General features: G+C 37.6%; 1 protein-coding gene across 1 annotated transcript in view; it reads right to left on the bottom strand.

The window, feature by feature from the left end:
- Positions 1 to 14,442, bottom strand: part of cdh13 (cadherin 13, H-cadherin (heart)) — a 249,822-nt gene that overhangs the window by 48,425 nt on the left and 186,955 nt on the right. The window contains exon 9 of the mRNA XM_088417738.1: positions 5,446 to 5,586. Within this exon, the coding sequence (XP_088273864.1) occupies positions 5,446 to 5,586 (141 nt within the window). The remainder of the gene's footprint in view (positions 1 to 5,445; positions 5,587 to 14,442) is intronic.

The raw sequence follows: 14,442 nt of genomic DNA on the forward strand, positions 1-14,442 counted from the left end.
TAAAACTGACCCCCAAATTACTGCATAGAAAAGAATTTACTTTTACAGCCACATTATATGAAATGAAGCACATCAGCACAACATTGTCTTGCCCCTTACCCCCACCCTAACCTTCCTTTTTGGTATTGTGCATATTGCCGGGGTACAGAAATAAAGTGGTAACTGATAATTGTGGAAAGAGAGTGTGAAGACATTTTTGTTTTATAGTAACTTGCAAAAGTGCAAAACCTACCCTACAATTGTCACTTCCAGTTGTGTCTTGACCTTTATCCCTACCAACCTTCTATTTTAAGTTACGAAATAAAGTAAAGGTAAGATGAAGTGCAGTTTTGCAAGAAAAAGAAAACACTTCTTCCTTTGTTTCAGAGGTGGTTTAAACTTGTGTTTTGGATTATACATTTTTCTAAACTTTTGAACCTTTCACAGCCTGACACAGTCAGTAATTTCAAAGTTAGGACTTTGCAAAATAGTTGCTTTTAGGTAGCATTCTGACAGAGATCACTCATGCAGATGGTACAAAAACCTCTGAAATGAATCTCAGAAAGCCTTTGTGTATGTAACCTGCAGAGGCACTACAATTTTTCTGCCAAATAACTGTTTTTTGTTCTCATCTAAACGTGATTGAAGGAGATTGAGAGAGACAGAAGACTCATATATTGTATTAGATAAAAAGCTTTTCGATGAATGTGACTTTCGGCAAAGCAGATATGACATGACAGCCTTCATAACAAGTTCAAGTCAGAGTAAAACCAAGGATAAAAGAACTACACTACACAGCTAAGTGATTTCAAAGTGGATGATTTACATTAGATAACAGCAGACAGCAATACATTTTGCATCTCATCTTGCAGGAAGGGAACTGGCTTGCCAGTGTTTATATTTTCTCTAAGGAATTTGTTTATCTCCACACTTGCTATTCACCATTTGCAAACATATTCATAACGTATGTATATTTGTTTGATCTTGGAAAAACCTGCACAGATCAGTCTGACGGGGTCACGAATGCCGGGACAGATGGACTCCTGCTTCATCATTTTTTTTCAACAGATTACTCTGAAACTAAAACTTTTTTCAGCAAATAGTCAGGGCAATACAGAAATATGTCTTGCTTTATACAACTCACCTTCTCTGACATTGATACAGCCCACAAATCCTTTCCGATTGGCTCTTTTATTAGATGATTTCTGGTCAACTGTACCCCAGCATCATCAATGTGTGTACTGGAGCAATCACATACTCCTCACGCTAATCCGTGAAACCTCACAGCCGTTCCTTCAGAAAGACCTGCACTGACAGCACCCTACTGCCCCAAATACGGCGCTGCATCCATCACTGCTAACGTCTTTATCCGTGGGACAGATGGATTGCAGGCAGAGCATATTGTCAGGTATTCATGGTGAAGAACATTTTGGGATGTTGTGGGCAGAAAAGGTGTCATGAGTAAAAGTGTGAGAAAAATCTGTCTGGGTGTCATTAAGGTTGAATGATAGGAGGAATACGATACATCACCGACTTGTTATGGGCGCTCACGGAATTGGACACGTGTGGAATTATCTGAGAGCTGACGTGCAAATTGAGCAAATATGGAGGAAAAAAAAAGTATTTTCTTGGAGGGATACTTTCAACATAAACACAATTAATGACAATATAAAACCAAAAGTGCAGATTGAATGTGAGATGAAAATGTTAGAAAGGTGCACGTGCAGGAAAAAAGGTGAGTGAATCTAGTCTGGTAATAGTCTCAGGTAAGATTTGACTAACCGTATTCACTGAAGCCAGTCAGGTCATAGAGGCCATTGCACTACACCTAGCAATAGAGTCTTGTATAGAGGAATATCTTTAGACACTTCCTTCTACAATGTGTTGACCTTCGCTTACATTGTAAGCTGAAACACATTTTTTTTTCTTTTTTCCTTATACTTATATTTGGTCAGTAGAGCTGCACGATAATGTCCAATATAATAATCACGATTATTTTGGTCAATAATGAAATCACAATTATTAATCACCATTATTCATCATGTTTGGTCAAACATGTCTATTTATTGCCCTTTAATTAAACAAGCAGTTTATAAACAAGGCTTCAAGGTGTAATACTTACAAATAATAATAAACTAATACAATAAAGTGTATATTTAAAAAAAGTATAAATAAAGTAAATAGTATGACAAACTCACTCAGGACATGGCAAAGCCTTGGCACAAAGGGCAACACGGCTAACTTTGTTGATTGTAAACTAGTGAAAAAAATGAAACCTACTTAGAACCAAGCACATTGTTTACTTCTAAGCAAAATTGTATCAATTAGCACTCAAAATGTCATTTTCAGTCATTTCAAACCAAATTTATTCCAATTTGTTTTACAGTCAGATTTTTCAAAATGGGTCTCAATTGATAGCTAGCACGGTATATATTAGAAATCAGGTGAGAAACTCAACACCATTTCACACTGGTAAATAATATTAGGATGATTAAAAAGCGGAGGCTTTAGTCGTGCAAACAAGTGGGAAACATTGCAATGTAAAGGCTTTTAATGTAGAATTGAAAGCTGATCTCAAGGGAGGGTGCCATGAATCCAACTCCGCGCGGTTGACAAAATGACGCCATTTGACCTGTCAAGCCTTGCTGTCGCCCTTCTCGCCGCTGCTGCCGGATTTGCGCGCTTGCTATTTGTTACTAATGAAGTCTTAACCTTGCGTTTGCCCCCTGGTGGTAGGATGACTGAAAGCGCTTGATTTGACTTGTATAGGCAACCGTGTTTTTAAATGTTAATATCGCTGAGGTTCATCTTAATTAATTGTGGCAGCCAATATTGAGGTCATGATCAAAATTCGATCAATTGTGCAGCCGTGGTGGAAACTGTAATATCTTGACAAAGGATTCATCTGAACGAAGGAATTCTGGGAAGTCAATACTGAAATGAGATAATGAATAAATACAAGAGCAAAAGCTTGGGTGGTAACACATATCCTGCACGGATAAACACCGGCACATAATCTTGCAGTGTGTTAGTGGTCAGCTGACAAGTCATTTATAATTCATGGGCAGGTTGAAACCATAGGGAATGGTTGAAGGATTCACATAGGTAGCTTATAGCACCTTCAAACGCTTGCTTTTTAAAAGGCCCATTTCTCTATGCTGTTAACCGGCTCTCTTCCGAGTGAGAAATGAGAACATTAACTGAGACATGGACATGCTGCACTCTGAACGGCCCTGCTAAGCCCTCTGAGCTGTAACATTTCACATCTGAGCTGTGCTCCTTACAAGTACCCCTGACACCCCAATGTATCATGGGAAAGCTTCAAGGGAGGTTTGGTTTGGCCCAAGTGTGATAAGTCTCAAAAACAGATTGCATCTGAGGGCGTTTCCATTAACAACCACGCAACATCAGCGTTACAACTGGACCTTGGGGCACAGGCTGGAGCATGAAGCAGGTATCTACACATCCATCATTAGGAGTAAAAAAGTCAGCATTGATTGAAAATTTAAAGAAGATTTTAAAAAATGAATGAATAAACATATATAACAGTTTTTTTCTTTATGAGAAATATATATATATATATATATATATATATATATATATATATATATATATATATCATAAATAACGCATCTATTTCAGATTATGACCGTCAGGCAAGTCTGTTTTGCAAATGCCTTTAGGCTGCTGACTAAACAAACCGCCACAGACAGAGAACATGCTTACTCCCACTCCTGCTCATGATTCCCTTATCTTGCCTGTGCACCCACTTTACCCAATTAATAAGATGTCGTCTTGTTTGTCAAATACATTATTTGCACACTGTGATTCTTGTTGTCCTTACCTTGATCTTTTATTCTGGGCATATGTGAATTTTTCTTTCCCATATGAGAAGGTCAAGGTCTTCCATATTTGCCTTTGAGTTGGTGTAAAAAGCATAAGGACGGCACTCTGAAGCATAAAGCTAACTTTTTATTCAATTTCAGTGTCCTTCTACTTGACCCAGCAGAAGCTGTTTCAATACCAAAGTGATAATAAATAAATGGCCAATAACTAGAGCATGTTTGAATCTTGTTTATCAGAATTTTTGTGTGATATTTGAGTGGTGGCAACCTGCTCCAGAAATCAAACCTCTTTTTAGAGGTTATTACCTAACTCATTCACTACGTAACATGGTCACCATAACCCTTTCAAAAACTAGATATAGACAATACTTGGGTTTTGAAAGGGCATGTAAACGTGTAAAAAAACAAAAAAAAAAACAAAAGAAGGTTTGGCTTGTTGCCTTCAGCCTTTGGATGTGTGCTTGAACAGGCCAATGTTGGCAGGTGGGATGGGGGCAGCGGAGGGCAACTTTCCACGCTGTGATCTCACAACAGTCGTAACTTAGGGAAAAGAACGCTTGGGATAATATCCCAAATAAGATGATGCGCAAATCATTTCCTCCATTTCAAATCAGACCTCCATTTAAAACAAATTGGATCCAAATTGGGTCCAAATATGACTACCTGTTGATGCGTAACGAGGATGTTTGCGCAAATGACGAGCAGGATGGAGAGGACGTTTTATGATCTTAGACTCATAATCGCTTTTTTGAAGAATTCACCCAAATTGCAATAAAAAATAGGGGGTGGACTTATAAGCGAGGTCGCCTTGGACTCAGAGAAATATGGTGAGTAAAAATGACATCTATTTGCATCATGACATATTTTGTATCTTGCGTTGCAATCAGGATAACACAGTTAACAAAAACCTAATTGTTAAATCACATTGTCCCGTCCTGCATACCAATTGATATGTCTTGTGTTTCAGATTAGGGGGCGTAGCCACCTGCTCTCCATCATAATCAGGGGACTATTTAGGTGTGGCCAAAGCAGGAGGACGTCACTAATTATTGATCTTCACTGCCTTCTAGCTCCCATGCTTTTCTACAGTTCCTCGTTCCCTCTTATTTTTGTTTCTATGCCTGAGTTTTTCTGTTAACTTTTTTTGCTGTGTTCCTGGCATTGGTGCCAGTGACTTAAGTTGTTACTTTGTTTTTTTAAATTTTTTTTTGGTCAACGTTCCATTCTCATTCACGCTTGGTTACATGCACTTTTGCATTGTCTCTTTTATTTGTGCTTTAGATCTAGTTTCCACCGTCTTGTTGTACTTTGTAGCATTTGAGTTGTCACTTCACGCGTTGCGTGCACTTTGTGTTCGAATAAACATTTTTCTACACACACAAGAGCCGTCTTCAGTGTGTCCCATTCTCTCTCAGCTTATCCAGGTCACAAACGTGACACACATAAACGGGTATATTCCAAATGTTTCAGAAACCCAAATGTTTCAGCAACCAAAATTTTGACCATAGCCCGATATGCACGTAAAAATAATATTTTCAATGAGTGAATGTAACAAAAATACATCAATAAAGCTTAATTAAAGATTGTGTGGTGATGGAGAGTAAGGTGGGGTGTTTCTCACCAGCGGATGTGTGAATTCAGGAGCATGGTCGTTCTTGTCTGTAATGGTAATAGTTGCTGTGGCTGTTCCGGTCAGGCCCACCTCACTTCCCGCCATGTCCTTGGCAACAATCTCAAGCTCATACGTTGTGGTTGGCAGTGTCTGGAAAACAAAGAGTGGTATAAATTACAAAGGTGGCATGTAGGCGTGCATCAGGAAGCATTAGCTTCCTGCACTACACAGGTGCCAGATTTCAGTCCAGGAGTATCCTGGGTGTTTCAGACCTTCTTTCTCAAACACACCTGATTCAAATGATTAGGATCATTTTCAAACTCCTGCGAAGCTTGCTAATACTAATCATTTGAATCGGGTATGTTGGGGAGAGAAACTGGAAAAAATGCAGGATACCCTTGAGGCCTGGAGTTTGACAGTATGCTACTATAGACTACAGCACTGGTTATTATCGAGAAGATACTGTATATTCGACATATTTTACTGTGTTAGTTCATATTATATTTCAATTCTTAATCACTTACTAGTGTTTTGCCAACGGCATGAACCTTGAAATTCTGGGCTCTATGTTCAACCCCAGTGCATGGCAACCTCACATGTCCATGGAACTCAGAATTTATCTGCGTTCACTTGGATCAAATTCACCAAAACGGTCTTTCATTTACCGTATCACGGATTTGATCTGGTTCCTGCAGGCAAAACGTTTAGTCAAATTTCATCAGGTGCATCAGTTGCATGTCAAAAGAACAAACGCTCATTATACCGTAATAGTCAATATCGAGATTTACCAAATTATCATTTGCCTATGCATTTAAGAAACAAAACAGTGTTGGTAGAAAACTAAATAAATAAATCACCCAACCATCCATCTATTGTAGACAGTCAGTCGCAGGACATACATAGATGACCAAACATTCACACAAACACAATTAAGAGCAATTTAGAGTGTCCAATTTACCTACAAAAGAGTAGAGTACCTGGGGAAAGCCCACACTTGCACGGAGGGAACATATAAACTCCACACAAGAAGCCAGAGCCAGAAGCGAGCCCACAACCTCCGCCAATGTGCTAGCCAGTCAGCTACTGTAATGCCATTGTTTATAAAAACAATATTAATGATAATAAAAAAGATTGCAAACTCCTAAGTGTGTTAGTGTGTGTGATTGTTTGTCTCGCCCTGCTATTGTCTGGCAACCAGTTCAGGGTGAACAATTGCCCGGACAGCTGAGGTTTCGGCACACTGGTGACTGTAATGAGGATATATATATATATATATATATATATATATATATATATATATATATATATATATATATATATATATATATATATATATATATATATATATGCTGTATGATTTTTTTATATACTGTATATGATTTTTTATATCAAATAATGCCTTATTTAATTTTTTCATTATAATCAGTTGTATCATTTTTCATAATGTTATCAATCATTTATTTTGGTGTCCTATGTCAACTGCCACACGGAATCATTGCTCCTGATCGGATACGACTCATCGTCCAATTCCTCCACCTTGAACAGACAGCATTTCTCAAATGTCACAGACTCATATCGGTTTTCCGATATGCAGTATAAGCTTGAATTATAGCCCCACAGCACTAGTTAAAAACTCTCACTGTAAAAATGGCAATAAAAAAATGATATACAGTCTTGCGCTATGCATTAGAATCCATTACATCCCAAAAATGTCCACATTCTAATCCAGCAAAGAAACATCCTCTTCCTGCAGAAAGTGCTGATGCAGTGATCCAAGTAAGGTTAGATAAAGCATCCTTTTCCATTACCTGCACAGACTAGATTATTCAAATCGCTTGCAATGATGACACTTTGGCGTTGTCTTAAGCATCATTTTGCATATTAACAATAGTGTGCATATTGTCTCTGCACTTGGCACAGACAGGACGATGCCGATAGACGATGATGATAGTTGACTGGATGCTTTCACTCTTACGAAAATGTACACCCAAATATTATATATTCTATTTGCATGTTCTCACCGAGCCCGTGTGGGTTCTCTCCGGGCACTCCAGCTTCCTCCCACAATACAAAAACATGCATGGCAGGTGAATTGGACAAATTACTCTTAAGTCTGCTTGTGAGTGTGAATTGTTGTTTGTCTCTGTGTACCCTGCAATTGACTGGCAACCAGTTCAGGGTGTCCCCTGCCTCCTGCCCATTGACAGCTGGGATAGGCATTAGCAGGCTTGCGACCCGAGTGAGAATAAGCAGATATAGAAAATGGATGGATGGATGTAGTTAATAACATTTTCCTCAAAACTTGAAAACCCAGAGAATTTTCTTAATTTTCTGTTGATAATATCATAAAAAAAACATTGATGGCAACATAAAAGGACATATGAAAAATAATCCAATCTAAGATTACATCCAAAATGATGTTTTATCAATCTGCAACAATCCCAAACAGCATGGGTTGTAAGGGATAGATTTGTTTTACCTTGAAATACGCTTCGTCTTGCACTCAAATATGAAATTGACACGCTATGATTGGTAGGCATGAAATTTGAAGTAAGGTGATTGAATCCACAAGAATCCCCCTATTTATACCTAATTTATACCTAATAAGATTTTCATTTTCATTTTGCCCTCTGCTTTGAGTTAAGAACATTTTTTTGTTTTAGGAAATTAATGTTACTACTACTACTTTTAAATTTGCGGGAATGTAATCAGATACTGTTAGTTATTTGCACCTGCATTGAAAGAGTAACATTATAATCAATGTTAAATTGTAGCATATTGTGTTTTTCTATGAGTTATTTGATTTATTTATTGGGTGGGCATGGTGACGAAACAACAACATGTTTTACATCTTGTGCAATTTTAGTTATGTTGAGCACTCTTTGAAGATAGAATCTGGGTTCAATATAACATTTTTTATTATATGTTCAAAGTAATCACAGGGAACTCTTGCTTGTTTTATATGTTTTGCTAAAGTTATAGTGTGAAGCTTTTCATGAGGCTTTTAAAACCAGGATGCCTTTTGGACAACATTTATGGGCTAGTAATCAGACGAGCTCTGCTTGGTTTTTAGATGTCTTGTAAAAGAAAGTCACGCTTCATCCATTATTTTCTATTGCTTATCCTGTTCAGGCTCATGGGTGATCTATCCTGGCTGTCAAGGTACACCATGAACTGGTCACTAGTCAATTAAAGTCAAGCAATTTAATTCACATTCACAGGGTTAGGGTTGGGTTCAATAATCAATAAATTCGACCATGAATTTTAGTCTTCAAGCAACTTCAAATGCATGTATTTGAACAGTAGCGGGGAAATAACACTACCCCCAATAAACCTATATATGTATGTATGTATGCCCAAGGGAATTTAATTGGTGAGCAAAAATAGCTCACCAGTGATGTGACAAAGTGATTTCCTCTGAATGCTATTGTGATCATGTGATCATCATGTGAAAATGCAAATACTGTACTGGCAGCATAAATTGCAAAATTCTGAATTTGTTGTGACAAAATAATTTACTTGATCACTGTCTTGAGGTCAATGACTATCAATGATTATTAGCGCTGGGTTGTGCGGCTTAAAAGCAAATTGTTATAAATATCGCAATGTACTGGACAATGTTTGTACTAAAGTTTACGATCGCATACATTTTAACAATGACTGAAAAACAGAAAACAGTAGTATAATAGATAAATTCTATTCATTATTCTTTTTTAAAGCTGCACATAACTGACATCTTACCTATGAGCATACATTAGACATTCTTTTTTTTTTAAAAAGTACATTTTTTACTTCAAGCATGCACTTGACTGCATTAAAATTTCCTCAGCGGTTAAACTAATTAACACTGCAAAATTGATAAATATCAGTATGAAGATTTATCCTTTAAAGATGTGCATATTCAAAACACAGCATGAAATGTGATGGTAAATACAGTAAATATCGAAATTTTGGAATGGAGAAGTTTGATGACCTTGTTGGTCAGCTCCTGGGCTTTTGCTGACTTGCAATCATACTCCTTTAAAAAAATTTTTAAAGTGGGTCTGTTATGGATTGTGGACTGCTGCCAGTAACACTTCTTTTCATTTCCATATTATGATCTGCTTTGCTGGACCCTTCTTTAGACATGCTTGTTGTGGTTGGATGGCGACATTGCATATGCATGTCAAATTGGTCCGTCATCATTTGAACATGAACGTATGTGTGCAATGAAAACACATCATCTTTATCCAAAGTGCAGCTGTCAGGCTTTCTTTTTTTAAGACCTTGTCTAAACACAAATAGGGCTTTTTAAATCCACATACTCTCCCCCTCTTCATGTGAAAAAAATTCTGTCCACACGGCTTTGTTTATTCCAAAAAAAAAAAACACAAATGCTCCTACAGGAATCCACAGTGCGGTTTTATGCATTTACAAGCCGCTAGGCAGCAGTCGTATCAACAAATTCTGTCCAATCAGAAACAGCAGGAAATACAATAGAGTGATGACATAAGCCCGGTTTATGATTACTGCACACAAATGGCGTCTTGGGGAATTTGGAAAATCATCACTTTAGTCGTAGTTTTTGAGGTCTTTGGTTTTAATCCCCCAAAAACAAAACCTGAGCATGTATAGCTGATAGGGCAAACTGGAGACATTAATGACCCCGGCTATATGTCGACTATGCATAAGGCCAAAACATTTGCAGAGGTGTGATTTTGCCCTCTTATTGCGCACGGCTTCTTGGTCAGCCATTTTCGCTCCTAAACCTTAAGTGGAACACGCCAGATCTGCAAGGTCACTTGAGTTCATGAGAGAAAAAAAAGACAACAAAAACCAAGAAGAAATTGATAGTTAAAACTGATCAAATACTGTACTTTGTTTTTTATTACAAAATATTACAAAAATAAAACATGTAATGATTGTTTCGTGATATATTGGAATATGAAATATTGATATAATTGCCCAGTTCTAATGATTAGCATTATTAATGTACATAATATGAACGTATTAAAGGGGAGTTAAACACACGTATTTATTTCCAATAATATGATGTATTATTGCCTCATCCATCTTGGTCCAACCACAAAATTTTGATTAATAGTGAATTTGTAGAGTAAAAATTAAGCAGCAAAAGCAACCTGATTTTATCCCTCCATTTTTCGTAGGCTGAAATTTACATCACAGTTGCTCATGGTTCAAGTAACAACCAATCAGCCGATGCCTAACCCAATGCGCTAGTGCAATACGGTATTTTAAATGAAGTAAAAGGAAACAAACACTTTTTGAACAGATTAATCTTACTTGGGAATTTTGTGTGGAGACACATTTCAGGCTCCAAGCCTTATTAGTATCTCCTAAACTTTTTTAGTTTAAAGCAGCTGCTCCAGGGGAGCTGAGAGAATGCCTGAGACAATAAACAGGTGTTCCCATCAATAGTTTGTCAGACATGGTGGCAAAAGTGAATCTCAGAAGCTGTTGATAGACCAAATGCTATGAAAGCAGATGGTGCTCTACAGACCTGTGAATCTAATGCACAATTACACACTTCATGAAAAACACACATACCCACACACACAAACATTGACAAACACTGTACACCTATACACAGACATAAACCTTGGCACTCCAGCTGGAGAAGAGCTAGGCTCTGAGGTGCTTGCAATCTCAGAGGTGTCTAAACACACTGGTGCATGGGCTCCTCTGGAGCTTGACAATCTTTTAATGAGACTTTCACAAGTCTCAACTCAATTATAACGTCTCTGCCAATGTTTGGCACAAAAAAGATGTTCCTGTCTCCTCTTTGTTGGAGTTACGACAAGTGGGAATTTGCTCAACGTGTCAAGATTGATACTGGCGAAGTGCTGATAGAGATACTTGTCAACTTCAGATACTCCTGTTGGATTTTGCCAAACACATATGATTGCGCCATTAAAAAAAAAAAAAAAAATCAGAGGTGCAGGCATGCAGGTGACAATTCTGCCTAAAAGATAGCTCTAATATCTGAACATGGGTGTTTCAGACATAGTTGACACATAGCTTTCTTAGAGTTTTTTTTTTTTTTTTTTGGGGGGGGGGGGGACGAATCCGTCTTTGTGTGTGTCAATCATAAACTGGAGATTTATGCCATCTCTCTACTCCAACACACTGACGGCAGTGATGTAAAGGCACGAACATTCTTTCTGATCGGACAGAATTTGGTGACACGACTGCTGCCTGTCGGCTTGTCATACTTGTGAGAGAATAAAAAATACACACAATTTGCAGCCAATTTTTTCATCAAACAAAGCCATGTGGATGGACATATATATATATATATATATATATATATATATATATCTATATATATATATATATATATTTTTTTTTTTTTTTTTTTTTCTTTTAACACACAAAGGGGTGGGGGAGAATATGTGGGTGCATATACCCCGATCATGTCTAAACAAGGCCTTAATCTTTGCTGCATTCCATCCAGACAAGTAGAAGCCACCACTCCCTAGAATTGCTTTAATAATGAAAAAAATGACAATTACTTTGAATTTCTGAAATTACCTAAAAAAGCAATAAAGCCAAGAGTGACACAAACTTCTAAGCCACAAGCAAATTCAATAATCATTTGTGTTAGTGAAAGGAGATGAGAAAATGAAGTGGCACACGCCACATATGCCGTGCCTTGTTTCAGAGACTTTTGATCTGAGAATGAAATTTCCTACTGTCACACTCTGCCTTGAAAGGATTTCATCAAAGCAAGGGCTGATCATAGGCACAAAGCAACAAGGGAGGAGAGGGTTTGCGGAAGCAAGGCAGGAATAGGGGAGGCGCGGTAGGAAAGGGACAAGAGGAAAATGAGGGAGAGATGCTGGGATACCATGTGAAACACCACATCAACTTGCTGCACAGGTACGATATGAGCCAATTTGCAGGGAGTGCTTTGTGTCCTAAGGCCTTTTCTCACTTGTTCTAAGCACCAAATCATTTTCAGTTTCCTTTCAACTTAGACAAATGATGGCACCTGCAACACACAAAGCCTGGGAGAACAATTCAAGTATTGACAACTTGTATCAATAATCGCAAAAGAAACACTGGTCCCAGCTTAATCTTCATCTGCTTCCATCTCCATTCTGCTGTACATCTTCCACAATCTCCAAAGTCAAACAGAATTGAGTCTGTGATGCAATTCTGATCAAGTTTTAAATACCTTTTTAACATTACCGGTCAAGCAAAAGTACGTCTGTCTGTCTGTCTGTCTGTCTGCCTGCCCGCCCATCCATCCATCCATCCATCCATCCATCCATCCATCCATCCATCCATCCGTCCATCCATCCATCCATTCATCCAAAGTGTTATTTTCTTTCTTTGATGCATTTCTAAGAATTCCTTGCTTATTCTGCACTCTCAGCACTGGCCCCAACCAAGTAGATTATAAGGGATGTCCATTCTCGCGTCACTGTTTGTAATGTCAATCATATAATGCATATATGAATCATTGTCACTTTGAAATTAAGTATGTAATAATCGGAATGTAATTTTGTCAATTGACTATGACCATATCTTGCATTTTTTGAAGAACCTTTTTGAGCCCACATGAAATGTAACAGTTTATAGCAGTATACTATTACAAAACCAGTTACAGCATTACTATTTTTCAATACAAAATGGTGAGAGGGGAAAAAATTGTCACAAATAGTTGGAAAAAAAAGATGTAGAGTAAGTGTTGAGGATATTTAATTGAATTCCACTTAAAACACAAATTATAACAGATGTCTTAAACTTGATTATAACTTGATTATAGCAATTTAGAAACAGACACGACTGATTTATGAGACAGTGGATGATGTGCTACCACCTATGTATAATTGGCTGAGAGAGAGTGAGAAAGAGAGAGAGAGAGAAGGAGAGCAAAAGAAAGAGAAGAGTGTGAGTGTGAGAGAGGCAGAAAGCGATGTTAAATTACCTTTAATTACATTGCATTATTATGAATGAATAGTACTTTTCTACAATATGAAAAGACAAGGACCATGTTAATTTGCCATGACAATTACCGATGATATAACCAATTAGGAACACAACAAATACTAAATGCAACACATTTTCTGCACTTTTACATTATAAAATGATCACTTCACTACAGTAATGCTAAGAAATCAAAATGTGCTATTACTGATGGCCTATATTTTGAACGGGCTCGTTTGGTCCTTGGGGGCTACAGGACTGCCTCTTAAATTTTATTTTAAAAAAGTCTCTGCGGCCAGCCAAAATGAGGAATCATCAACATACTGATTGTATTTACCCATCTATCCATTTTCTATAGAGAGAACCCACACAAGGCACAGGAAGAAAATATAAACGCCACACAGGAAGACAGTAGCAAGCTGGAATTGACCTCGGGACTGTGATGTAAATTCATATCATTGGTCTTCAATAGTCTTGTGCTTCACCTTTTTATTTCATTATTTTATGTTTGGAGTTGTGTGAAGTATATGTAAATACTGACTTCACCCAGTCGCCTGAAAGATTACAAATGTGCTGAAAAACATTGAAGCCACTAAAACTAAATAAAAATTGTATTCTTTAGGGTACTTCTCTTAGACCCAACAACTGCTGGAAAATTACGAGGCAGCGGGAAGAGTAAATTCTTACTATGAACGGGAGGAAATCTTTGCCTGAACCACAAGAGGCAGTTTACCTTCATAAACCAATCAATATCCTTTATAATTTATACTCGTTGAAGAACAGAGACACACATGGAAAGTTAGGAAGGTCAAAATTACTCCCTGGTTGTTCCAAATAAACGTGCTCATGCAGAAATGTTGGTTGTATCTCTCACCTCTTGCCAACATTTTTAGGTTACTGCTACAGACGGCAATCTGCTGTTCAAATGAGAGGTGGCTGTATAGCTTACATTTAAATATGACTTTTGAGAGCCTGGGTGTGTATTATTTCTTGTCTCACAACAACGAACATATTACATGCTGACTGTCACCCAACCAGAGGATTGTGGGTTTGATCCCAAGCCCTGGCGAACAA

Source organism: Hippichthys cyanospilos, chromosome 6 (assembly GCF_059441005.1).
Source record: "Hippichthys cyanospilos isolate Australia breed blue-spotted pipefish chromosome 6, RoL_Hcya_1.0, whole genome shotgun sequence".
Classification (NCBI taxonomy): domain Eukaryota; kingdom Metazoa; phylum Chordata; class Actinopteri; order Syngnathiformes; family Syngnathidae; genus Hippichthys; species Hippichthys cyanospilos.